This window comes from Trematomus bernacchii, unplaced genomic scaffold, assembly GCF_902827165.1.
Source record: "Trematomus bernacchii unplaced genomic scaffold, fTreBer1.1, whole genome shotgun sequence".
In the NCBI taxonomy this organism is placed as follows: Eukaryota; Metazoa; Chordata; class Actinopteri; order Perciformes; family Nototheniidae; genus Trematomus; species Trematomus bernacchii.
In genome coordinates, this window is record NW_022987531.1 from 3,429,681 (window position 1) to 3,456,324 (window position 26,644).

General features: G+C 41.1%; 2 protein-coding genes across 7 annotated transcripts in view; one reads left to right on the forward strand and one right to left on the reverse strand.

The window, feature by feature from the left end:
• cpeb3 (cytoplasmic polyadenylation element binding protein 3) overlaps window positions 1-22,372 on the reverse strand; it is a 48,509-nt gene extending 26,137 nt beyond the window's left edge. For 2 of the 6 annotated variants that reach the window (XM_034121883.1, XM_034121876.1), the window contains exons 1-2: window positions 19,735-20,855; window positions 9,032-9,116 (exon numbers count right to left, since the gene is read on the reverse strand). In XM_034121883.1, coding sequence (XP_033977774.1) covers window positions 9,032-9,116; window positions 19,735-20,769 — 1,120 coding nt within the window. In that variant the 5' untranslated portion in view covers window positions 20,770-20,855. Of the gene's footprint in view, window positions 1-8,962; window positions 9,117-19,734; window positions 20,856-21,934; window positions 22,017-22,199 lie in introns of those variants that run through there. The other 4 variants (XM_034121868.1, XM_034121859.1, XM_034121892.1 and 1 more) reach the window with 3 other exon arrangements.
• A 562-nt stretch (window positions 22,373-22,934) lies between these two features.
• march5 (membrane-associated ring finger (C3HC4) 5) overlaps window positions 22,935-26,644 on the forward strand; it is a 36,563-nt gene continuing 32,853 nt past the window's right edge. Inside the window, exon 1 of the mRNA XM_034121942.1 lies at window positions 22,935-23,374. Within this exon, the coding sequence (XP_033977833.1) occupies window positions 23,331-23,374 (44 nt within the window). The 5' untranslated portion in view covers window positions 22,935-23,330. The remainder of the gene's footprint in view (window positions 23,375-26,644) is intronic.

The following is a 26,644-nucleotide window of genomic DNA, read 5'->3' on the forward strand; positions in this document are numbered from 1 at the left end:
ATTCTCGACCTCCCCATGATGGTAGCGCGATCACTCAGAGACTAAATCTCTTCCCCACGGTCTGACAGTACCTCACTTTCACACGGCTCTCAATCTGACTGGACAGTGACCTCACCATGAACGCTTTCGTAAAAATTAAATAAAGAGGAGGGGATGGATTAGCTGCATATAGCCAGTGGCCCCTAATTTGGGATCTGGTGACCAAGCTTTTTCCACAGGATTTTGGAAGACTGTGGCAGGTGGACCCAGACCCTCTAGGGCAGGGGTGTCAAATATACGGGCTGACTTTGCAAAGTGTAAATATCACAGAGAAGACATTAACTGCAACTTTCACAACTGTTATGTATTTTGTATGTATAAAATGTATACATTCACAAGGCAGGGGGAAAACATAACCTTCTTCCTTAATAGTTCCCACTAGTTTGTATGGTGGTGTGTCAGTTCAGGTGGTCAGGATTACTATACAGATGTGGAAATTATTGTTAAATAATTGCAATTGTAAAAAGATACTTCATTACATGTTAACATTTTGTAATTTTTTACACTAGATCAGATGAAACATTTTGATTGTATAGGTTATTATGCTATGATTTTATGGTCTGGCCCACTTGAGATCAAATGTGGCTATATGTGGCCCCTGAACTAAAATGAGTTTGACACTCCTGCTCTAGGGAGCTCTGGGGCATTCTTCTTTGGAAGAACATTTAGTAGATCATAAAGGTAAAAAAAAAAGTATGTAGTCAAATGTGAAAGCAAAATAAGGAGCTATCTATAAAGAAAGATAAACTCTTGTAAACATTTATCTTTAATAGACAATGTTCGTATAGATATGCATGGTGAAAAAGAAACACCATATTGATAGTAAACAAGGCAGTGTTCATGTTTCCCTGGCTAGACCCCTTGGAAGAAGGTGGGCGCAGTCTTTCCCACAAGGAGGGAGCATTACGTCTATATCCACCAAGCCCCCAGGAAGTGTGCGAACTGTTGTAGAAAAATGTTTTGTAATGGCCAATGGTGGTACTATAACTTTATCGCCAGTCACGTCATGCCATAAGTGATGCGATTCGGCCCAAAGATAGTTTTTGCCCATTGACTAATATTGGGAAAGGGACATCTGTACATCAGTGTGAATATCCCTTATTTAGATCATTAGGTCATTATGTTGTAAAATGCACTTATAGCTCAATTCATGGGACCAATGTGTTCAGAAGATCGCTGGAATTTCCACAGAATTTCCACATATACCAACCAATATTTATGAGAATGAATGAGGCCCCACCTCCAAAGCTGTATCAAGTTCTCTTTATACATCAATAATGTCTCTCAGAAGCTCAGAGGTCTGGGCCAAAAACACCTTTACTCTTTTTCATTGTTAATTTTGGAAGCCTCATATTTCAATGAATAGTTTTAATCAAACTCCGACTGAAACACTGTTCTGCTGATTATTGAGAGAGTATATCAATAACTTCTGGTTAGTAGCTGAATGGCAGACACCCTCATGGCAACATCTTCAATTTTTTGTAAATCTAGTGGATTAACTACTGAGTCACTGGCAAAACAACCATATCCATCAATGTGTTGAACACAGTAGGTTGTACTATTGGTGCACAGTTTTCGAAAATAAAATAGGTAGCATTGGTAAACATGGACTGACTATAGGAAACTACTTGGGCCTACATGAGTGCTCTGCCTTAGTATCTAAGAGGATACATTTGTATTACTTTTCATGTGGCTGATCACCTACGACTGTGACCCAGGTAGAACTCTACTCGCCAGCTTTGGTCACGTTTCACTCCCTCTGCTGCACATTATAGCACATACTTAGGTCCCCCAATAACACCTTGAGGAGAAAGCTCCTGCAGAAGTTATGAGAGGAGAGTGGGTGTGCCAGCAGCGAGGTGTGGAAATGTGAGCGCTGATGAAAAAACACCTCAGCAGCAGGGTGCCCCAAAGCTGCAATTCTTGCTGACTACTGCCAAAGAGACTTTCAATCACCAACACTACAATGACAATACCCACCGAGGGGCATGTGTTGTGCACAGAGATGACAGAAGACTGAGTGGGATGGATGTTCCTGTAAGAACCTGGTGAGAGAGTTATTTGTGTGACTGTTTTTTCAGAATGGCCCACTTCTCTCCTTATATACCAGCTCCAGCTGAAGCCAACAACCCTCCACAAGACCATAAAATAAGGCCAAAGATCCTTTAGATCTCATTCCATAATATGTAAAAACTATAAAATATGATGTGCCGTATAAAACACAATTATTTAGGGAATATTTCTAGAATCAAATCCTTTAAAAATGCCAACCCCCCATTGCTATTTAAAAGTATTAATCGTAAACCTAAGAAATAATAATAACACAGGATTTCCAGAATCCAGCAAAGCTTGATCCACAACTTGGCAGTGTTCGATACTTCAGTAGTATTTCTGGACAAACCGTGATTTTAATAGCCAAAACATGCCCAGACTTGTTTTGTTGCCTGGACTGGATAAGCTTAGTCATGCTTACAGCTGTTATTTTCCACAATAACAAAACATAGCACTCTGACAGTGTAGTTTATAGGTGTGTGCTCAACCTTTAACACAGCTAACAAACACATCATCTTATCTCCATACAGTCATTACTGGGTGTTGAAAGTACAGAGGCATCCCTCCTACGTTTAGATTATCAGGTGTTGTTAACTTCAAGAGTTAAACAGTTGAGAGGTCAAGTCCACTTCCACAACTTCAGACTAATCAAGTGTTTCAAACCCCTCAGTGAACATAAACAAAGACACAAGACCATAAGCTCTTCTTACAAACAACAGGATGTTGACAAGGTAGTAGTTTCCTTGGTTAAAGGGTAACTTTGTTGTTGTTTTTTCAACCTGGACTGTATTTTCACATGTTTTTGTCTACTCTGTGTACTGGAGCAATTTCACAGATTATTGTCCCCATTAGTCTCTTAGACATAACACCTTGTATTGTTGTGGGCTGATCCAAAAAATAACATTGCAAGGGCTCCTCAACGAAAAACGTTGGGATGTTTCCATTGTACGATCTTAGGGAAACACACACACATTCTGCTGAACACATGTTTTGTTCGGCGGAATTTGCTGAAAAATATTAACACCACTTTTATGATTTTAGAAAGCGTAAATGCAATCAGCAGAAGTAAAGAACGCTAATGCTACATCACGGTCACATGGCTGCTCATCACCTTTGCTAAGCTAAAGCTGAATTGTGTTCAGTAAGATGACGTTTAGTAATCTCAATAAGTCACTTATTAGCAACGGCCGTTTTTAAGACTAATAGAAGCTTTAGACATTCAAGAGTAGGGTATTTACAGATGTATTTTATGTTGTGGGACAAAACATTAAAATCTCTTCAGGTTGTGTTAGGCACAGATTATATTTCAGGCATCTAACCTTAAAAACATGTATTAATTAACCATTAACAAATCTGACCAGGCAATGGTAACAGAAGTGTTAAAATACTGACTAGTTTCGTTTTAGAACTCATTCCTGCGCCAATTTATAGGGTTCAGGTTGAAAAATAACAAAGTCATCTTCTAAAGCTAGTCTTATCAAAAAAAATGAATAAACCTTTATTTTTACCTCTCTATGGAAACCTTTACACCACAACTTTTCTTAATGTAGAGACAGAGAGTGCATTGTGTGGGCTCTATATATGCAAACGTTTAAAGAGAGGTTATATGGAGACAACCACTCCTTATCAGCAAACACCTTGCTTAATAACACTGTTCCTCCTCTGACCTCCACTGCTTTTGCCATTATTGTTTACCTCCTGATAAAAGCTCCTGTGTGTCAACTATTATCCGATGCACAAAGTCAAACAGCACCAGTGTTTGCCCTGCCTGCAATACTGACTCCAATTATAACTTGACATTAAACCTCATACAGGAGGCCATTAACCAGCACAAAATGCTTGTGTGAAGCTAAACTAGTTTGCATTCCTTAGAACAAACACTAGTTGGTGATCTATAATCAAAAAGTCGATTCACGCAACAATTAATAAAATAGTTTTAACATTTAAGAATAAACTTTCAAATTAAGTGGATTTCAGATAACCTTAAACAATTTCTTTATTGTCTTTCTTGCTAAGAGTTAAATTGATAGCACTCTACTTGTACGCTAAATATGCAACCCAGTCTCACGGCATTTCGTGTTATAGTCACGAAATTAAATGTAATCTATTGATTCGTGTTCACCAACACGATTTTCACTTTGTTTTCGTGTCACACAGAACGATTTTAAATGCAATGTATTTCTATTGGTAGTATGTTTCGTGCCTGCAACACGTCTTTTTGTCCGGTCGGGTCTTGGAATACCAGAAGCTGTGTGGTTCATAAAAACATGTTCTTACTCAATATCTTACCCTAAGCCTAACCCTATCCCTTTTATTTTAAATTGTATAATGTCGGAGTTTTTTTGCCGTCAGTGAGGAAAAGAAATGGCTCAGAGCCTCAGAATACTGAAATCTGTATTTTGTCATATTTTTTTTCTTCTAATTTGTTATTATTTGGTGCAAGCACGAAACATACTACCAATATAAATACATTGCTTCTAAAATCGTTCTGAGTCAGAATACTGAAATCTGTATTTTTTTGTATCTGTTTTTCCTTCTAATTTGTTATTATTTACATTGCTTACATTGTGACACGAAAACAAATTGCAAAATCGTGTTGGTGAACACGAATCAATAGATTAATTTTGTGACTATAACACGAAATGCCGTGAGACTGTGTTGAAATATGAGGAGACAGTTAGCTTAGATAAGCACTAGCCCCTATCAAAGCAACAGTCTTACACATAACCCCCGTAAAACCTCAATATTTCATTTTCACACCTTTTGAATGAATTATACAAACACAATACAACATATTAATTTATAAGCTATAGAGGTTCTGGTAGGCAGATTTGTGTTACTTTTGGAATTAGCGCAGGCTAGCTATTCTCCTCTTCTTTCAGTATTTAGGCTAAGCCTGTGTGGGCTAAGCTAAGTAGCTTCTGGCAGTATCTTCATATTTACTGTACTTCAATCAGGATGGTCAATTCTTATTCATCTAGCAAAAAAAGCTACATTCCAAATATGTCTAACTATTCATTCAATTTGATTGTAAAATGAAATTGTAAAATGACCTGATAGCCAGAAGCTAAAGCTCTATTTTCAGGCTTAAATTCTTCGTTAGAGTTGATGGAGTTTAATCTTCTAAAAGCTGCACCGACACAGAGACAATGCAAATCGAAACTGACGCATGAGTTAGATCATGTGAGTCAGACCAGCTGAAGTGTGTGTGTGTATGTATATGTATATGTATATGTATATGTGTATGTGTATGTGTATGTGTGTGTGTGTGTGTGTGTGTGTGTGTGTGTGTGTGTGTGTGTGTGTGTGTGTGTGTGTGTGTGTGTGTGTGTGTGTGTGTGTGGAGGGAGAGACTTAGTGGGTGGGGTGGCATCCACACACAGCTTCAATGAAGACTTAAGGGACTTTGGAGTCATTTAAATTGTTACGGACACCATCGAGGTTGTGTGAGTGTTATGTCTGCTGAGTCGTCTTTGCCAAAGAGAACAATTGGAAAAGGTGTGCGTGAGGTGAGAGCGCTTTGCATTGAATGTCACAGCTGATTTACATGTCAGAAACAATTTGGATGTGTGTATCCTGCGTGTGAGTGACGATATTGCTTGCAGCGGCGCTAGTGGCTGTTGTCAGACTGGTGGTGTTTTTCCAGGGCCAAGGGGAGAATCTCTGGAGAGTGTGTGTTTATGTGGGGGTGCCTGGCTCTCCACACGTGAGCTCAGCTGACCCAGTTCAGGAACTACATGCAGACCAGTGTGTGTGTGGCTACAGAAAGGGCCCGTTTGTTCAGATGTCCCCGCGGCCCCTTGCCCAGGAGTGAAGAGCTTTCAGAAAGTTCTCTCACGGACAACACGCGCACTACTAGGGCAAACAAATTAGGAGAAGGCTTTTTTCTTTTAAATAAAAACCAACGTAAGAACTTATGCTAGCAGTTTGTTTATTTATGTTCAACATTTTTTTTAACTTAAAGTTAAAATGGTATTTAAACTTTATTGTCAACATTAAAGGTAGGGTAGGTAAGTTTGAGAAACCAGCTCGAGATCGCTAGAATTTGAAAATACACAACCGGAGAAAATCTGCCACTTCCTTACAGAGCCCCTCCTCCAACACACACGAACGCGCACATGACCAATGAGGGCACGAGATAAGTTTGTGCACAGATGGAAAGCTGACAGGCAGGTAGGCCATCCAGTTATTTTAGCCGAGCCGGCTAAAATGATTGGTCGTGCTTTTTACAGTACTACGGCTTCCACAGATGACATTTTTTTATGGATTTTTTGTCAAAGCACTTAAGATATTCATTGCTATCGGGATGTTAAGAGCATTCCATGGAATATAAAAAGTGTATCTCGAGCCGGTTTCTCAAACTTACCTACCCCACCTTTAAGATTTTATTAGACATGCAACAAATATATATCTTGCCCAATTATCTTTTCAACATATGTTTTGCCCTGATACTCCTTAATCCTTAACCCACACACACACCCTTTAAAACTGACTCTTCTCCGAACAAGTGCTTAGAAGAAAACTGGTCAAATCAAGACGGCCTCGCCCTCCTCCCTCTCTTGACATACAGAAAAAGAGAGGGGTGTGCGGGTGGGGGCACCTCACACTCTCTCTTCCCCCCCCCCCACACCGATTCATATTTGCACAACAGAACTTCTTCTTTCGAAAAACACACACACAACAAACAGGGACTCTTAAAACACTCAAGGAAAAACAAATATTTCAGTCACAATGAGAAGTATGCGAGAAATGTCTGTGATGGGATGCATGTGGGTGGGGACCCATTCAGTTGGGAATGCAAAACTGGGCCTACTGGGTTAATGAGTTTTGACTGGTGGCTATGAGCTGGTGAGCAGTATCCCCAAAGTGAGATGATGAACAAACTATGATGGTATCTGGTTTAGGAAACAATTTAGCATTAAAAAAAAAACATGTTTTGTCACGTTATTTAGTCTCGACGTGGTTGGTTTTAATAAACAATTGCCAAGGGGGGGCTTCGAAACCATGTATGTTTTCAAACTTAAATGTACATATTATTTCATCTTTATGGTGGAATTTTGTTTTCAAAGAAATGAAGTAAATGTAAGCCCCTCCCAGTGTTCCCCAAATGGTATTATGGTTGTTTTCGCAGTCAGACCACTTTCTGGTTTCTTCAGAGATACCAACAACACAGGGCATCATCTCTTTCCATACATACGGCAATATAATACAGAGACGTCTGTCACAAAACAATCTCTCCATTGTTGTACGAACAAGAAGATCAATCTTCTTGTTTGTACTGTCTATCGTTAGCAACACGGCTTTCGTTAGCAGCCTGGATAACGTTACTCTCCGAAGCAAAAAATCAACCCTAACATCCCAAAAAACTACTAACCACCAACTACATATGTTGATTTTTCTCTCACAGCTGACTAGCTACGGCGAAACTAAACTCAACAACAGGAAATCATGCAACACAATGTCAGGCTGGTTAAATCATATAAAAATGAAATGGCTTTTCTGTAAGCTTAACTGGTTAACCTGGAACTGGACCATGCCTTTACATTCTGACCAAACCCAACTGGTACTGCCACATTTGGGACGCTAAATGACATGTTTGCTGCAATCTTTCAATTATTGGGATATAGCTAGTCAAGACATTTTCCTATAATCTATCCCTTTCCCTGTATCGACCAGGCATTATATTTATACTGGCACATATGGATGTAGACAATTTGTGCATTCAAAGACAGAAATTCAACAAATTACTCCAGGATCCCTTGTATGGACACTAATCAAACATTTGTGTTTTAATGAGTGGGAAATTAACAAGGTTATCACCCCAAAGCTCAACACAACACAATGATCCAGACCCTTTGGGCAAAACTCTTTCCCCATTTTTGTTATACAAGTTCTGATCTGAGTTGAATGAAGCACCAGCAGCTATTCTTTCTCCAGAAGAGGGTCCTTATTTAGTGTGTAGGTAAGCTAGCAGGGTGGAGCTGCTCTGTGGTTAGCATGATAGCTTACAGCAGACCCACGCTGTCTACATGACTGCAGGACGGGTAAACATCCAAACAGAGGTGCAGGCCGGCACACCTACATCCATGCACCACCCACCCTGTCTTTCCCCATATCTCTGTTGTTCCTTGGTAAACACAGGGGAAGCCCATCAGGACATGACAACACCTTCCCAGTGAAGTGAGGTCGAGTTGGGAGGATCCATTTTGCTGTAACAATGCCCTCTCAGCACGAGATTGGGAAAACAGACTCCACGCATGAGAAAGCAACGTGCTCTGCTCATTAAACCCCTCCCACCAATCTTTCCATTGTTAAGATGGGAGGACGGGGGAGCATAAAAAACCTACACCCAACCTGACAGGGCCCCATCAGGGAGACTGGATCCAAAGTTTTTACAACGGTCACATGACCTGTGCTGCAATAATATTGGCCTAGAAGGGCTGATATACATTGGATGGCCTTAAAAGGGGGTGATGTCTTAACATGTTTCCATGATATCATACATTTCCAGGAGAACAGTGCAATGTTCATTCATTTAAGCATGAATCACTGTTAAGAAAGAACAGTGTATAAAGGTTGTTCTCCATTGAGGAAAACCACAAATATACCCAATCACTTAATATTTATGGTCACAACACAACAGAATCACACACACACAAACACAAACATATATATATATATAAACAAAAGATTTTGCAGGTAAGGCTTATAATTATTTAATTTAAAACAGAACGTGATTATCTGTAGTGTATTGGTTAAAAGATTGGCAAAAGAGAGCAAAAGAAAAGCAAATGTGCCAGAGATGATAAATGCTCATGAAGCAAAATAACAACCCAAATACTGTAAGCATGGACGTATGAATATTCCTAACCTGCAAAATGATTCCTCCATATAATATCAGCGATAGTCATTGGTGGGCCACCGGCAGGGTGTGGTTTACCTTTGTCATGGTCAGTCCTTATCATATCCATTAAGGAATTCTCCAAAGAGTGCAAGCTAAAAGCATCAAAGGGCCGATTCCGGTCCTGCAACACAGCAAAACAGGAACAGGAAGAGGGTTAGGAGTTGACATATTTATAAAATAAACACAGGGAAGGACTGGACATACTTGTATCATTTTATAGCTGCTACATTCAACACATACACAGTGACATTCAGACTCTAGATCTGAACATATGATACTAGTATTAGGTGTTGTGAGTCGCTATTGTATACATAGACAAAGACACAACCTGCCACTCTAATACACATTTGGAATAACCAACAGATAAGGAAACAATATAAATATGAAAAGCCTATGTTCAGGAACATAATGTTAAAGAACTGTGTGTGGTAGGGAAACTCTTTGGGAGTTGAGCCTTTGCAGACAATTAACATGCACAAAAACCTAAATAACAGGCACCCCATAAAGCATAACAGGGCCTCTTTAGATTCTGGTTGGTTGATTGCATTGCAACGGCATATCAAAGGCAACAACCTGCATGTGTCAACAGCTCCTATTTTGAGGTTAGAGCACAAGACAAGACTAATCCAAATTAAGGATCTGGGTCTCGATTTTATGGGTAATAAAAAGAGAGAAATAGAATGTATGTGTCTGCCCCGGGTGTAATGGTGAATACAGCAGAGCTGATATTGTAAGGGAGATATGAATCTTAGTCAGAGGCTCCCTAAGCCTTCATATGTCAAAAAGCTACAATTAAAGTACAGATGAGATTCTTCCCTGAGGAGCCCCATCTGTCAGGATTTAGATTGACTAGTACAGAATGTCTTAACAGAGAGGCAGCTTAAAGATAAAACAGCTCCTCCTTGGGCTTTCTCCTAATAGGCAATGTACTCTTCACTGATCTTATGACATTCTGGAGGTTTAATTCAGAGTATCAACCATTTTGACTACCATACAACTGAAAAGGGTTTCGACTAGAGCTGAAACAAATCCTTAATTATCAGATTAATTGAACCATAGAGAAATGTTTTCAACCAAATGATGAATAATAGAATTGCCTAAATTGTCTCATTCCTTTATGATATAACATTGAATATACTGTATATACTGTTGGACAAAACAAGCAGTTTAAAGATGACATGTTGTGTTCAGAGAACTAGAGATAGATAATGATAACTACTTCACTAAATATTTTAGACCAAACTATCAGGAAAACAGTTCACACAGTAAGAACACATTTCAGTTACCACCTCAAAGTGGTTTGCCCCACCAACAATCACATAATCACATAATCTTCACATATTAACATCACTTTTATCATTTCTGAATGGTAAATGGAATGGAGAAAAAAGATAATGTAGGGATATAATAGTACTACATCACAGTCACATGAGTTTAATTTAGAAACGTGTTAGCCCCCCCTTATTTAAGACACATAGAATCTTTGGAAATGTAGGAGTGGGGTATTTACTGGGATATTTGATGTCATAGTACAAAACGTGAAGCCTGTGTTAAGTTCTGATATTAAATGGATCAGTTGAATGCATGATTCTGATTGGTCAACTTGGACAATTCAGAGGTAGTTAATTCTCGCTAGCAGACTGAAGTTAAGGAGAACAGACTGTTGCTAAGGATGAAATATGGAAGGGACTATGAGCAGTTATATCAATCTGCAGAAAGAAGTTCTGCAGATTGAACATTAGCTGTGGACAACATACACTAGATTTCTCCCTCAGAATACACAATGGAATGCTTTGTGTTGTTGTGGAGAGCACACAACTTTGGATTCCTGATGGCTAAAACTGTTCCTAGTAAAAAAGAAAGAAAAAGAGAACAAGAGAAGGAAAGAGGTAAAAAGTGCTGGACTTCCGAAATATCAACAGAAGTAGACAGGAAGTAAACACTAAAGCAGGGGTATTCAACTAAAATTCAACGAGGTCCAGTTAGAGAAAATGTCCCCATGCAAAGGTCCGGAACATCAAAATGTCTAAGTTGCTTTATGAATTAGTGTGATATATATTGAAGTAGCCTGTAGCTTTATCAACGTCTGCATGTAATCAACAACTGACTGCCAATCAAATAAAGAAAGTACAATTCTTAAACAACAATATTTATTGTCAATTAACATTGAACTATACAGATATACAGTAACATACTGTGGATATGTGTAATGTTCCTCTCGGGCTGCATTTAAAAATAAAATAGGAGAAAATAAAATAGCTTTTGAAAATATGTGCATCTTAAAAGTGCTTAATTTGAGATAAATAAAATAAAGTGTAGCAGCAGCTTGAGTTTCCCTTTTTCTTTGTTAACCGTTTCACATCATGACCTAATAATTGAACAGTTTTAAAGTTTCTCTTTCTTTCCCTCTTATATTGCAGTCCCTCACTCACTTTGTTTTAATTCAGTGCGAGAATTGAGCTGGAGCTTGTCCTGCCAGGAGTTTAAATCTGGGCTGAAATGGTGTCAGGGCCATTCTCATACACACATGCAGGTGCTCATTGGTTAGCCTCGGTTAGCCTGCGCTGGAACGATATTTATTTTTAATTTTGATCCTGGTGGACTGATCATATTGGGCTCTGAGACTGCTTATTTTTTGTGACCTCCGTTCTGACTTGAGAGGGAATGTTTGGTCAAACACTTTGTGTTTTGTCTCATAGTGGCGTTTTGGCACTTTTAATGAGCGCCACGGTCTCTGAACAAATGAGACACACTGGTTCTGTGCTCCCAGTGGGCAGGATGAACATGAATGAGTCCGTCCACTCAGGGTTAAAAGCCCTGTTCTCACTGTCCACTTTCCTCTTCTTGGAGAGCGCCATGTGTCATTATTTGTCTCTCCCTGTCTGCCGCTAACACGCCTGTTCACTTTCCTCTCCGCTTCTCTCTGCCGCTCTCTCGTCTCTTCTTCTGTGTTTCTCTCCCTGTATCGCTCACTCGTCTCTTTTGCCCCCTGTCGGCAGCGGTTAAAATAGAATCGCCCTGTCAAAATTGAATTCCCCTATTAATGTATTGATTATAGGTCCGGGTCCGTATAGGTCGGCGTCTGGGTCCGGATCCGGACCGCGGTCCGCCTGTTGCCGACCCCTGCACTAAAGGGAACGGCAGAAGAGGAAAGACAGGAAGTAAACACTAGAGGGAACGGCAGAAGAAGAAGGACAGGAAGTAAACACTAGAGGGAACGGCAGAAGAACCTTAGTGGTAAAATGCTGATACATTTCCGGGGTTTCATTCATGAACCACTCTTTTGAGTCCAGTACCGAAACAATAACCTCATGGTTAGACTGCTCATTGATCATGAAATGTAGGGCTGCACGATATATCATGTCATGACGATAATCGCATGTGCGATATTCACATTGCAGGACGTGCGATTTTTAAAATTATTATTATTTATTTATTTTATTTTTTATTTATTTATTTTTAGGACGTGCGATATTAAGTAGGCAAATTAACTCAAACACGTCATGTTACAATTATTTTGCTGCTTGCTACAAAAGGAAAACTTGCGCGGCTCTCATGTCAGGGGTTGAGTGAGTGACAGCAAACCACAATCAAATCTACAAAGCAAACGGACCCGGTGATTAAAGGTAAAAACACTGAATAAAGTAGTTTCATGTGTTTCTCCAGGGCAGTTTGGCGCTGCTAACCGAGCTAGCTCAGCTTGTTGCTCTGATAACTTAAGATCCAGACGTCCGTGACTAAAATCCTTCATCCGGTTAAATATTGTTAAAGAAATACTAATTGTATAGCATTAAAGTTCAAGAAAGGATGGTTTGCGAAAAAAAAAAAAACTGTCTTTTCTTCAATTCCTGTATTTTTTCATATCGCAATATATATCGCAGGGGGAAAAAAAGATCAGTTTTTTCCAATATCGTGCAGCCCTAATGAAATGTTTAGACCCCTGCTGTGTTTCATTGAATCTATGAGAATGTCATGTGTGCCAAAGCCTGAGAGCCGGAGCCTGGAGCCTTGGCAGCTGTGTCCTGTGTCCGCTGCCCGAGCCGGGGCCACATTGTTTGCACACCACAGCTATTGTTGCCCATTCGGCTGAGCATTCAAAAGTGTTATTCCCTCCACTCTGAACCCGCGCCACGTAGATATAAATCTGCCCACTTGGTACAAACGGTCAACACTTGAAACGCTGAGCTTTTCGTTTTCTCCCCCTCCTCTCTGACACATGTGGATGAGCACAGTGACGGTTGGGGGTTGAGAGCTCAGTGTAGTCAAATGACCTAAAGAGATCATGTACAAAGTCCCAAACAGACTGTTTAGACATCACATAAGAATCCCTATAGTGTGGAGCACTTATTCAGGTTTGCTGACACTGCAGCTCATCTTCCTCATGGCAGATAAACAAGATATAAAAGAGTTTATGAAGGGGGTCACAGTAAATAATAATTAAAATATGACTGAACAGTCGGCTTGTATAGGTTATAGGCTGTCATCTAATCCTGCCCTTAGATGGAGAAACAGACAGGCATTGCTGCCATCCGCTGCAGCATAATTCTTTTAAAAGAAATGGCTTACTTATAAAATAAATCAGGAGCACTTTAATTGTAAGCTATATCTAGAATATTTGAACCACTTTACCTTGCCCTTTGCGACGGGGAACTGAACTCGTTCCTTTCTTGAGGCCACCAGACTCCATTGACAATTTAACCGTCCTGAAGAAAGGATTTGCTGTTCTACCATTTCCTGACTGGTTAGTAGGTTTGTGTTTGCCTTTGGCTAGTTTTGATTCATGGTGTTCTGGAAGGTAAAATTACTGTTTTTGTTGGTGCAGTCTGGTGGCTTTGAAGAGAGCATAGATAACAGCTTTACTTCCCCGTCACGTAGGGCTTTCTGATGCCAAGGTTAAGCAGAGAAAATAGGCTAAATATAGTGTACACTATGACTGATATTGATTTGTATAAGTAGAACCTGTTTTAGGCAGCTAAATAATCCATTGCTTTGCTCCCGGGTCGATATTTTTGCTCGCTTCTCCAAACTGGGTCAACACCCATTACTATATTCTGTAGGTAAAACACAGACTAAATAAAGTCCAACCTCATGTCAAAAGATCCAAACCATTGCTTTAATGTGAAGAATCAAAACCAACAGTGCAACCCTAACCCTAATGAATACATGGAGCTTTATCCCATCTGATATTTATACTACATTAGACACACAAACTTGTCCAAGCTCCTGTCCTTTTGCATAACCATCAGCTAGCATTTGAGTGTGAGACTCAACATGTCAGTCCGCCTTCTAACTTTCAACTATTTGATCTGATATGATGTGATTACGATCACAGGGGACCGCACAATCGTCGCCCAGAACATCATTTCAAATCAAAGTATCTGTAGAGAAGCTCATGTGACTTTGTGTCTTAAGCCTCACGCTGACATGTTAAGTTGGATTCCCCACATTCCTCTGCCTTTAAGCAGCAGCCAGCAGCAGGCGAGTACGAGCACATAGGAGCACACACGGGACTCCACATTTGACCCTGTGTTTCACCTGGGGGCATCTGAGTAAGAGAGGGATCCACAGACTGACAGAAAGAACACCTGTCCCCACCTGTCCCCAGCTGTTCCCAGCTGTCCACATGACAGTGAGGCTGTACCGGTGTGTTCCCTGCCTGCTGCTCGCCTCAGCAGTTCTCTAAAGTCTCACTTCAGCAAACAGGGCGCTTGACATGTGGCACCCTGACCTTGCATCCTGGTGATAACTCTTCCCCAATTATGGCTGTAATTGCTAAATAGCTAAGTGTGGGCTACAGCCAGGAATGCATCACTGAGGCATCCATAAGTCTTTAAGGTCTAATAGGTAACTTTACTGCATTAAGTTGTCCCAAAAATGAATTTTGTTGACTTTTCCTTCTGACCTAGACATACAAGTCATTTTAATCAAGGGTTTGTCTTCCAAAAGCTGTTAAATAAGTAGTTTTAAGCAAACATTTTAAAAATAAAGTTGTTACTATAGATCTTGGTTGTAGGACACAAATTCTTAACGTGAAACTGCTTCATTTAGTGTTTTCATCTGGAGTTTTTCACCTGGCCCATTTGTTTTGAAGACAAGGAGACCTCTGTGGTTTATTTTTTGGAAGATGACGATTCAGACAACAACTCCCATGATCCCTGTACTTGCCGACATTACCAAACCCTGTCTTTTGTTCTGATTATTTAAAAGGGGAATACATATTAAGTGCACTCCTCAAAATTGTTTAAAGGTCCCATGTCATGGCCATTTCTACTGATCATAATTCCATTGTTGAGGTATACTAAAATAGATTTACATTGTGCAATTTTCCAAACTCACATTGGTTTCTCATACAGCATCTCTGTATAGTATGTGTATTCACTCTCTGTCCTACACGCCTTGTTGGAGCTCCTGCCCCCCCCTCCCTATGAGCCCAGTGTGCTCTGATTGGTCAGCTCGCCCACTCTGTTCTGATGAGTCCACCACCGTTACAGCGGAACATCAGTGTTTATGTGTTACAATGGCGTTAGCAACCAGAAAATGACACCAGTAAGGACAAACAGATGAGAATGCTGCGTGGGGTCTGGGTGCCGTGTTGGGGGCACGTTGCAGGGCTCGCTGCTGTGAGGAGTGGACAGTGTGAGCTGGCTTGCTGGTGTCGCTTTCTGGTTGCTGCGTGGGGTCTGCGAGATAGCGAGACACGGCGAAGCCCGGCTCGAGCACACACACACACACACTCTGTGTGTGTGCTCGGACCGAGACCGGGCCAGGCCTCGCCGTGTTCCGCTGTCTCAGGCTGAGAAATCCGCGGAGCTGCAGCTGAGAAAAATAAGGCTGAGTGAGTGTGTGTGTGTGTGTGTGTGTGAGGAGCTCCACGGATTGGTCCATTTGGACCAATCCGCGTAGCTGTTACGTCACTTAGCCCCTTACGTCACTTGGTACCCGGAAGAAAAATAAAAATCTCCAATGAGGCGTTCTGGGGCAGCATAGACAGGTCTTTTCTGTATTAGAGTTTTACTCGCTACAGGGTTTGAGGGTTTGTGACTCTGCAGACCGTTTACATGCAGAAAAACCTTCATAACACACAAGGGGACGGGTAATAACCGGAAAAGCATGACATGGGACCTTTAAACATGTTTGTGGTTCTGGGGCCAATCATGTCTTATTTTGGAGAAAATGTTCCTTATCATTAATTGATCCCCAAGCAATATGATGAATTGATCCAACCAATTCAATAGCATTCGATTTACAAGATGTGAAACCGAGAAGGAAAGGAACATACTTTCATCTAACTGGCTGGTAGAAGCAGATAGATGGAATTTTTTTCCTAGCAAATTAAAACTGAACGTTTGACTCAAACAAATGACCAGAAAATGTTGCGTCATGTTTTAACCATCTGGCGACACTTAACCACGCGAGAATAGATGACTGTACCGGTACTTAATCGCTGCTGTGTGCCCGCGTTTCACTTCAGCAAACAAACAACTCTATGCAGCATGACATTTGGCCATTTGACCTTGTCTCCTGGTGATAACTGGAGATGTAAGCTGGCCAAGTCTGTGAAAAAAGATAGAGGCACTCAACAGAGGAAACTGTGTAATAAAGCCAGAGGAGGCCTCAGTGACACAGACAATCATCATTTCCTCTAAAGGCTATACGTTTCAAGCTGGCTGGAATTTCACCCTGCGCCAGGCTGTGTTTCATCTGCACATGCAGGCCTCTCTGCAGTAACAGGTTAACGTTTTGGCTCGTGCTCCGTTCTGCGCAGTCTTCGCTTTGATCGGGGGAACAAGTGCTTCTTTTTAAGTAAGTCGGTGGTGACTTAAGGGGGGAGCATTCAGCCAGCTTATTTTTCATGTTGGCTTGTTTGTCAGGCAGCATAACTAAACATAGGGAAACACATGACTAGCCATGTGAAAAAGCCATACAGTATTGGGACTGTTCACTGTGTGCCGTTTGGGGATAAAACCAGAAATATAGGAACAAAATTGGGATATAACAGACACTGCAATGCGGCAGGTTACTAGTTAACAATAATGTTCTTGTTTATCGGTCCTACTGTACATCTCATTCCGCATTTAAAGGGGACCTATCATGCAAAATGCACTTTTGTACGTCTTTTATACATGAATATGTGTCCCCCCCCCCCCCCCCCCCCCCAAGTGTCAGAAAACACAACCCTCTCTATTTTCCTCCATACCCAAATCTCTAAAAAAGGGGCTGCAACGAATCTGATAAAAACTGATCCAGATTTGAACACGTTACTGACGTCAGGACAGTGGCGCTACGGCTATTGGGCCAACTCTCCACCTATCAGGGGAATGTGGGGTTGGGCCACGGCCGGCCATTGCCGCTCGAAAGCGCTGGAGACACTGTAGTACATATGCCAGGCCTGTAAGTGGCGCTGTAGTCTGCCACAAAAGCAGCGAAGAAGACTTCCCGCCCATAGTTACCATGGTTACCCTTCTGTTTATTCTCCGCTGTGGCTTTTTTTCTCCCTCCCCGAGGCAAGCGTTTGCTCCCGCTGCTTTAATTCAATGCAATCCCTCCCCGTCGAGGCAAGCACTGTAATTCTCTCCGGTTAGTCCACCAGCAGATGACAAACACCCACCTCTCCGCCTCTTCCAAGGAACGAGGGGACCGTGCAGCAGAGTTTCAGTTTCAGTTTCTTTCGCCGGTCAAGATGTCCGTTAAAGTTTAAATCTTCCGGACAAAATTAGAAAAGTGCCGGTCAAAGGTCTTCTTTGTTATTTATTGAGCTTTAAAACAAATGAATAACGACTCTATAGGCCTATAATAATATAATAAAACACGGAGGACGGAGATCTTTTTTTCTCCCCCTCTTGACTTGATCAGAGCACGGCTCCCCTCTCCTGCAGGGGGGCGTGGTCAGCTGCAGCTCACAGAATCAGCCCCTTAGACAGCAAACAGCACATAGAGCGAAATGAGGCATGGCTAAAATGCATGATCTGTTTGGTATTTTGAAAACAGAAACGTATAAATATACCTTATATAGGTATGGCCCTACAATATATCATTTAAATATAGCATGATAGGTGTCCTTTAAGGAATGAACGGGACATCCCTGCCATTTCCTTTGTCAACATTAATCATGCTAATCTTGCTAACAATTGCTCATCCCATGTTGTTATGGGACCCAACAGCGAAAATATTTTTTTGTATTTGGTTTAAACAACCTAACCCTTTCTATAACTAGAGTTATCTACATGTAATGCTACTTTGCTTGTTAGCTGTCAAGTACATACAGCAGTTAATGTTAGCTAGGCTATACCGCTATGCTAATAAAGAAGGTTACCTATTTTGCCTATTTTGACCATTAATAAAGTTTGTTCGAGAGGTATTTCAGCAGAAACACGGCCATGTAACAATGTTGGCACTTTTGTTTTGTTAAATATCTTTGTTAAAAAATATAATAATAGTTTAGTACAGGCTTCTTGTTATTCTAAATTGGTTGGCCCTGCCTTCCTTCTCAATCTTAGATTCAAACTCCACCCACTATGCGGTCACAAGCCAATCAAATGTGAGTGTGGATGTTGCCTTGAGGCACTGTCCAAAATATTGTAATTACACAGAAAGCATAAATAACAAAAGATACTGAAAATATAATCAGAAACATAAACAAATCACACGCTAAAAATAATGTATTACTATCATTGTCATTATTGCCGTCTTCAGACAGATTGTATTATTATTGTTATTCATATTTGTTGTAGTAGTTGTAAAAGTAATGGTGTTTCCATTTTTAAATAATGAGCATAACTGCAACACGGTTGCCATGAATTCTAAACGAACACAATTAAGCTTACAGTACTCAAGCAATTAGGCAAGATAGCCTGTAAATTACTATATGTTAAAAAGATTTATCTTATACTATACATCTTTGAAAACAAGAAATCCCTTTTGATCATGTGAGCTTGTAATAAAGTGTACTGACTGGTCCTGTCAGTGTGAATCCAGAAGCATACGAGCAGCACTTGAATGCGTCATATGTCCTTTAAACCTCACATGCAGAGGGAATTTAACCATTTTAGTGCAGTAAACCCTGCAAGGCAACTATTTCTAGGAATGACTCGATGTGTTTGTCTTTGAATGCGTAAAAATAGCCGAGATCGATGAGTCATACTTAAAGGGCTTGCTGTCTCATTCGATATCTTTGACCTACACCACACAATCTGACAATCTGACAGAGAGCCAGATGAAAATGTGACTGCTACCGGCTAAACCAGATGGCCATTTGTCAATTCACAAAGTCACATGGTGTATGCACACTGAAAATAAGGTATTTAATGCTGAAGTAACCACATCTTAATCAACAAAATATAATAGCATGATACTAAAAGTGAAGACCTACCATAAATGTAACCTTTGTGAAAAAACGTGAGAATAAACGATATGAAAATGTGTCAATATGTATGATTTATGCTATAAAATTGCAATTTGTTCCTATTGTTAATGTCATGAATAGACTATTAATCACCACAATAAAGTGACCTCTAATGAATCCATGGCACTGATGGGTTCAGGGTGACCTTATCAAAGGATAGGCCCTTTTTTCCTTCTGTCTTTGATGCTTACCCTTAATATTTGAGTAGAATATATTGAAAACAATCACCCTATATATTCATATTTTGATAGTATGGGTACAACTAACGACATTCCAAGGTGCTCAATATTGGTTAAAGCAATATATAGTTAGGCCAAGGCCTGGAGAGTGCTTTTACCTGGAAAGGCAGTATGTTGTTGCTGTTGTCAGTCCTGAAGGCGCTGTCCTCCATCCAAGGCTTTGGGGTGAGGGGACCGGGTCTTGGGAACTTGGGTGGTGCTATAACGTTGCTGCTATAGGGCTTTTTCATGGGGGAGATGGGGTTCAGGGGAGAGGGCACCCCGACACCGACTCCGACTCCAACCCCGACACCCACCGCTCTGCGCGGGTCCCTGCCCGCCTGCAGCCCGCTCCACGGGTTGGAGGCTGTGCTCCAAGCCGCGTTTTGGTGATTATTCCAAGCGGACGACGAACCAGAAGAAGACGACGACACTTTGCTGTTATTCATAATGGTCTGATAAGCGTTTCTCTGGGGGAAGGGGCCTTGGTTGGGGCTGACAGGGGATCTCCTCTGCTGGGGGGGCTGCTGCTGCTGGGCTTGCTGTTGGTGCTGCTGGGACTGGGGAGCCAGACCCATCTGCGGGGAGAAATTCCCCCCGAACACCGGGTTGACATGATGGGGGAAGTTCTGGAAAAGCATCGTCCCGTTCACCGAGGGTATTCCCTGGAAAAAGCTGTCGTCCACGGCGGAGTTAGTGGTTCCCGTGGACCAAGTGCTCCCGTACGAGGAGGACGGGGAGGACAGGGGGCCGCCAGTCTCAGACTGCGGCTGGTGGTGATAGCTCAACCCGGGCAGGATCGGCGACTCCATCGGCATCTTGTCCCTGCTGTTCAGCGCTGAAGCCGAAGACGGGCTCTCCGACTCCGATGAAGAAGAAGTGGGCTCCGATGACGGGGTCGGGGTTGAGGGAGGAGGGTCTACTTGCGTCGGGTCTTGCTGATGGTGAGGCTGGGCTTTGTTTTTGTCCATCAGTAAATCATCCTGCATGGTTTGCTGAGCTGCAACGAGGGGAAACAGAGACGAGGAGTTATTATGATGGCCGTAATGCAGGAGATCACACACCGGGCTGTTGTAGTATCTGATGAACTGGGACAACTCCGACAAGGATATGATGTTAGAGGGAGCAGGCGACGTAAACGCGTGATCACCCATTTATCCGAACCGAAGTAGAGGAAAACACACTTCCCGAGGCTATACCATAATGATCGCCACAAATGACACACGGAGCATACAGCTGCTGCAGATATTCACCAGATTTCGCCACGTCTCGTTTTTTCCTTCCACGCAGGAACTCCGGAGTTGCAAACTGATTCAGTGTGTGTGTTTTTCACCCAAGGACCTCCCCTATATTCATTTACATACGTCAGTTAATACAGCTGTCCTTCAAACAAGGCAGGGTGACCCAGGCACCTCGACACACGCGACCACAGAGCTGTTATAATAAAATACACCGACTTCAACCAAATGGCACACTTCGCCCCTTTTTACGCAGTGGGAAATGACGCACCTGAGCCGCTTTATTATACCGCAAAGATGTCTCATGTTACCATTACAATTAAAACATGTCAGTCTTAGGCTATGCTATTTTTAACACGATGAAAAAATACAATTTAACCTGGTAACCTAATACTCAATAAAAAAAGTCCATACATCAATGATATGATTAATAGTCAGGGGTTTTATTATAGCGCAAAGAGGGACTCTCCCTGAGGTCCGCATTGACACAGCAACGAGTAAGCATTATACAAGATGTACCCACTTGCATCTGAATAACTTATAGGCAATGCTGGAAAATGACTGAAAGCTGTGTGTATCGAATATTCAAAGTTACACACTATATATATTGAACCCTTTAACGCAGCCTTTACTTTGCATTTCAGAGACAACGCCTTGCCACTTAACGCACACCCTGGAATATTATCAGGACGTCAATTTTGCATTCAGAAAACCACATTATTAAACCCAACAGTGCAGTAGGAGAAAATGCAAATAGACCACAATATGCCGGATCAAAGGCTGAGGAATTGAACACATGTCAGATGTCAGCACATCGAGGCACAACCATACCCATAGTCAAATCACCCAACGTTGAAATCATACTAAATTAAAACTCATAATTAATTGTACACCCACAATAACACTGATGAATCTTCGGAACCGTGACTGCAGGAGAGCTAGCATGCAGACAGCACCGAGGCCTCCCAATAACATGAATGCAGAGGACTGTAGACTTTCACAATGACAGTCCAGATGACATGTCGGATCATTTCACAAGTTTGGCTTTCAAGATAGTCGCAATATCCAGCATTGTACACACCCTATGGTTAATCCGTGTTTTTCTCCTCCAAGAGCTGCGCTTCCAAGGTCATGAAAGCAGCATAATCAGCACCGGCCCTTTAAACCACACACACGGCCAAATCCTGACCCTTCCAACGCCTGTTTATCGTGCCATCCGATACATTTCATGAATATGTCCTGCCATGATATCTCCCCTTTAATCCGTGGTATGTCCCCTCTACACAAACGACAAAACAGCATGCACACAAAGATAGTGGTTGTTGATCTTCTTAAATTTGAATTACCTTTATCGTTCACCTTTTGGGGACTCTGTAAATAAAGATATTTCTGTTTGCCTCGTCTGGGTTTAGTCTGACAAACGAGCTACCCTTGTGCCGAGATAGTCAGCAGTTGCCTCAACAGCTGATTGACTGCGGCGCATGGGTGATGCCGCACAGGCTGTAGGGAGTTGTAGTTTTCCACTATGCAGTGGCAGTGGCTTTTTCTCTTGACTGCTGTGTAAAACATATCAGTTTCAAAGTTGACTTTTAGGTGAGGTTATACAAGATGACTTGTTGAAGCAACAAAATAGTAAAGATTGATAAAAACAGTGTCTTTGTCTCTTTATTTATTTATCTCTCTGTATGGTTAGTTTGCTATCTAACATTAGCATTACAAATAAGATCAATATGAATTGTTTTCATACATTCAGCAGAAAAAAATTGAATGAATAGTCCTCACTTTTATATTAAGTTAAAGACAAGCAAATGGGACAAAAATAATGCTGCCTAAATAAAACATATTACCTCTATTAAAAGTGTTTTGTAGCCATATTTGCATCTTCATGATAGTTGTATCTTCCATAAGTCGTGGTGTCTCTTCTGCACATCTGCCGGGAGTGGATTTGACAACATGGATTTGATGTGGGTTTTAAAATTATGCTTTAAACGGATGGAGGCATTATGAAACTACATTTCCCATGCACGTGGAATGATGCCCTTTGCGGTGCCGTCCTTGTTTTGATGACGCCATCACGCACAGCAGAACTATTTTGCGTCACCTCAGAGACGGCAGTTAATGGAGTAATGCGGTCACGCCAAAACGATAATGTTAGGGACAAACGGGGCCGTAGCGGATTCAAAGTGGATTTATTAAAAGCGTGATATTGCACCGGGTGCAGATACATGGTATCAGACTACTATGACCGCAGAAGCATAGGTTTATGCGCAGTAATTGGCTCGTGTGCAGCTGACTCGCCGTGTCAACACAAAGGCCTATGTAGCTTGTTAGCATTAGTTCACCAGCTAGTTAGCTTTAACGCCAACCTCAGCTGTTAGCAAACTAACAGGCGTGCCATTTGAATGTTTTTACTGTAGCCCAGTTAATCTGCTCAGCCTACAAGACAGCATTGAGGTATTTGTTGCCCTTCTGCGATAATGGCGGAACAGGGTGCGGTGGTCTCGCAGCAGAATTTGGACAGGTGAGTTCAAGTTTAATGCTAGCTTTACGTAAAATCTGACAGATGAGGGGCGGGGAGGACATGTTGTCTTCTCCCCCTCCCCAATGTGACACACGTTACCTTGAGAGAGAAGGATCGTTTAAACCTAGTACTGACTTTAAACTCAGTTTTAACTATCATCAACATAAGCTATAGGCTATGGTATTTTTGCAGTGTTTATACAGGACGTCCTTTGCTACTGTCCTATCAAATAATATGATTAATGCAGGAACTAATCTTAATTGCTGCATATCATTTTGACTATATTCCTATTTACATTATGATATATAATCACGGTAATATATTTACCACATAACTACACTTCATAGTTTTAACTGCCACATGTGATAAACTATTGACCTTTGCTGCTAAGGAAGGTTCTGTATCCAGTAATATTTGTTAAAATATCGTTCATAGTTAACAATTATGATGGTACTGAATGAGTAAACCGTCTGTGTATCTTTCAATTTACTCCCCAGGATATGTAAACAAATACAGGTGCATACCTGCAAATATCCAGTTACTTGACTACATTTATTTTTGTGCTTGTGAACAAAGTTTGTGTTCCCATACAGATTTATAAAATTGATACAATTATTTTTAGCATACACTGAGAGCAATGCCTGAGTGAATGGTGAAGGTTTCTCATGTCCTTAGGAAAAACGGTACGAGAGAGGAAGTGCAAACAGGTGTCATATGTCAATAGAATGTCAATAGATTGTCAATAGAGTGTGGACATATTTTGCACTAACTCCATAACATACATCGTAATATAGTTGTGCAGTGATTACATATTTTGTTGGCAGACCTGGAATTGAGCATAGCTAGGGCTATCTGAACCTAAATAATTTAGGATGCATCACTGCACCACTCTATAGTGAGAACATTTTAAGCTCCCCTAAGGGGCTTAAGTTTGATGGCATGAAATCTCACACTAATTTGATATTTCAGGTCTCTCTTGGAAATGAGACCTTGTGTCTCAATGAGATTTTACACCTGTATAAATAAAGACTAAATAAAATAATGTATTGTGTGTATTAGACATAAATATCTTTAGTGCGTTATGTTTGCGTTTAACTTATATTAACAATAGAGGCTTAGTTTCTTGGGCCTAGAAGTAGCTTCGATTGATGTGCGATTTTTTTAGGTTTCTTTTTTGTAGCACTAGCTAAACACTATGCAGTTGTGAAACTCCATTAAATGAAAGGCATGGGAACTCTAATATGGACTGCCTTTCTGTGGCATAGCCATCTAGATTTAGAAGGACACTTCAATTGCATAACACAGTTTAGGATAAATTGTACTGGCCTAAATTATTGGAGCCATTCTAGTTAACCAGTTAAGCCCCATGCCCCCGGTACCCGGTGGGGCAACATCTTGCAAGAAACAGCGTCTGAGGGCTTCTTAACATTTAACAAACTATGAATGTGTCATACCCACTTAATGGGAAGAAAATCAGCTATCAGACAATTTTAACCATTTTTAGCTAAACAAAACACAAGGGTAGGCGTGTGGTGCAGTGGGTTGTGCGTTGGTGTTCGGATCAGGGGGTCACAGGTTCAAACCCCACTGCATTCAGCATGTCGTTGTGTCCCTGTGCAAGACACTTCACCCCAAATTGCTCCTGTGGGGATTGTCCACAGTATTGAGTATGTAAGTCGCTTTGGATAAAAGCGTCTAACAAGTGACATGTAATGTAATGTAATGTAATGTAATGGGTAATAACAAAGGCTCTGAATTAGCCCTGAGCGAAAAAAGGCTAACGCACTTAGCACAGAACTCACGTTAACATAACCTTATTACTTATCGGATCTGCACAAACAAGATATCAGCTAGCAAGCTGAGATTCCACAGGTTCCAGAAATATAAGCGATCAAAACTTGCGGCAGGGGAAGCAAACCCAGACATCACACAACGTAGCTTTACGGAGCAAACACGAGAGATATCTTACCTTTTGCTGTTTCTGATCAAAAGTTGTGTTCAATGGCATTAAAACGACAACAACGCTGCTGAAGGTTAATCCATAGGTTAATCCAATGTGTCTGTCACTTTGAAATGATTACTGATAATCCGTCATCACATTTATGTCAATAACGGAGTTTTCATATTAGCTGCTACGAGAGTGTATGACAGCTTCCGGTTTTGGGCATTCTGGCTACGCATCACTCATTCACCAATGGGTAATGTTTAGATCAGGGGTCTCCAACCTTTCTTCATCTGAGAGCTACTTTCAAAAAATGAAAGTGGCCAAGAGCTACTTGCATCACATCGCTTACATTTATTCACATGGCCCACATAATAAGTACATCACTGAAAATTCACATAAATGTCCTTAATCACCACCTTACAAGCATTTCACTCTTTTGTTAGTGAGACGAATGGCACTGCATGGAGTCCACCATAGAGGTGTATGCTGGACCCACTTAGGTTCACACTAATAGTCATTTAAATGTTCATCAGTCAGTATTGTTCTGTATTTAGATTTCATGACATTCATGTCAGAAAAAGCTGCTTCACAAAGGTATGTAGAACAGAACCAAATAAAGCAGACATTTTCAGTGCTGCTTGGTGAATGTTCTATAGTTTTCTGGGTCTACAAGGCTCCAGAAATGTTGTGAGTTTTGCTGAGACTTAAGCTGAACATTATTTTGGAGATCCCCACAGGATTGACACTGAACAGTTGTTCAGCCATCTTTTTCTTCTTCTTCTTCGTCTTGACATTAAATTATAAACCATAATAAATCAATTGTATAGGTCTAGCCTCCCTATATCTGTGTGTGAAAATGGTTCCATCCTCAAAAACAAAAAACTAATACTTCTGCAGTCTAGCTGCAGCTTCTAGCAACGGTCTTCTGTTAAAAAAAAAAAGACACTGAATGTCTTGAATGTGGCATCACACACAGGACTTAAGTCTGAACACAGCAGACAACAGGAGTATTTACAACAGCATTATAAAAACAAAAATAGTGCATGTGGGTGCACACTTACATTCTCTGTCTTACTGTTACATAAATCCCATGAATGTATGAGATTAAGTTAGCTTCATCATATCTCAATCATTGATTAAGTGAATAATAAAGTTTCTATCGGGTCACTATCAGCCTGTCACTCATTATTTTCAGGGAGGGGGCGGGGTTTGGAGGAACAGAGGAGACGGTGATCGCGGAAGCTTTCCTCCTGCCTTCACAAACTTTACACAAGTATTTATCAACTGAAAATAGCAAGAGGACATTCATACTCTGCAATCCAAGA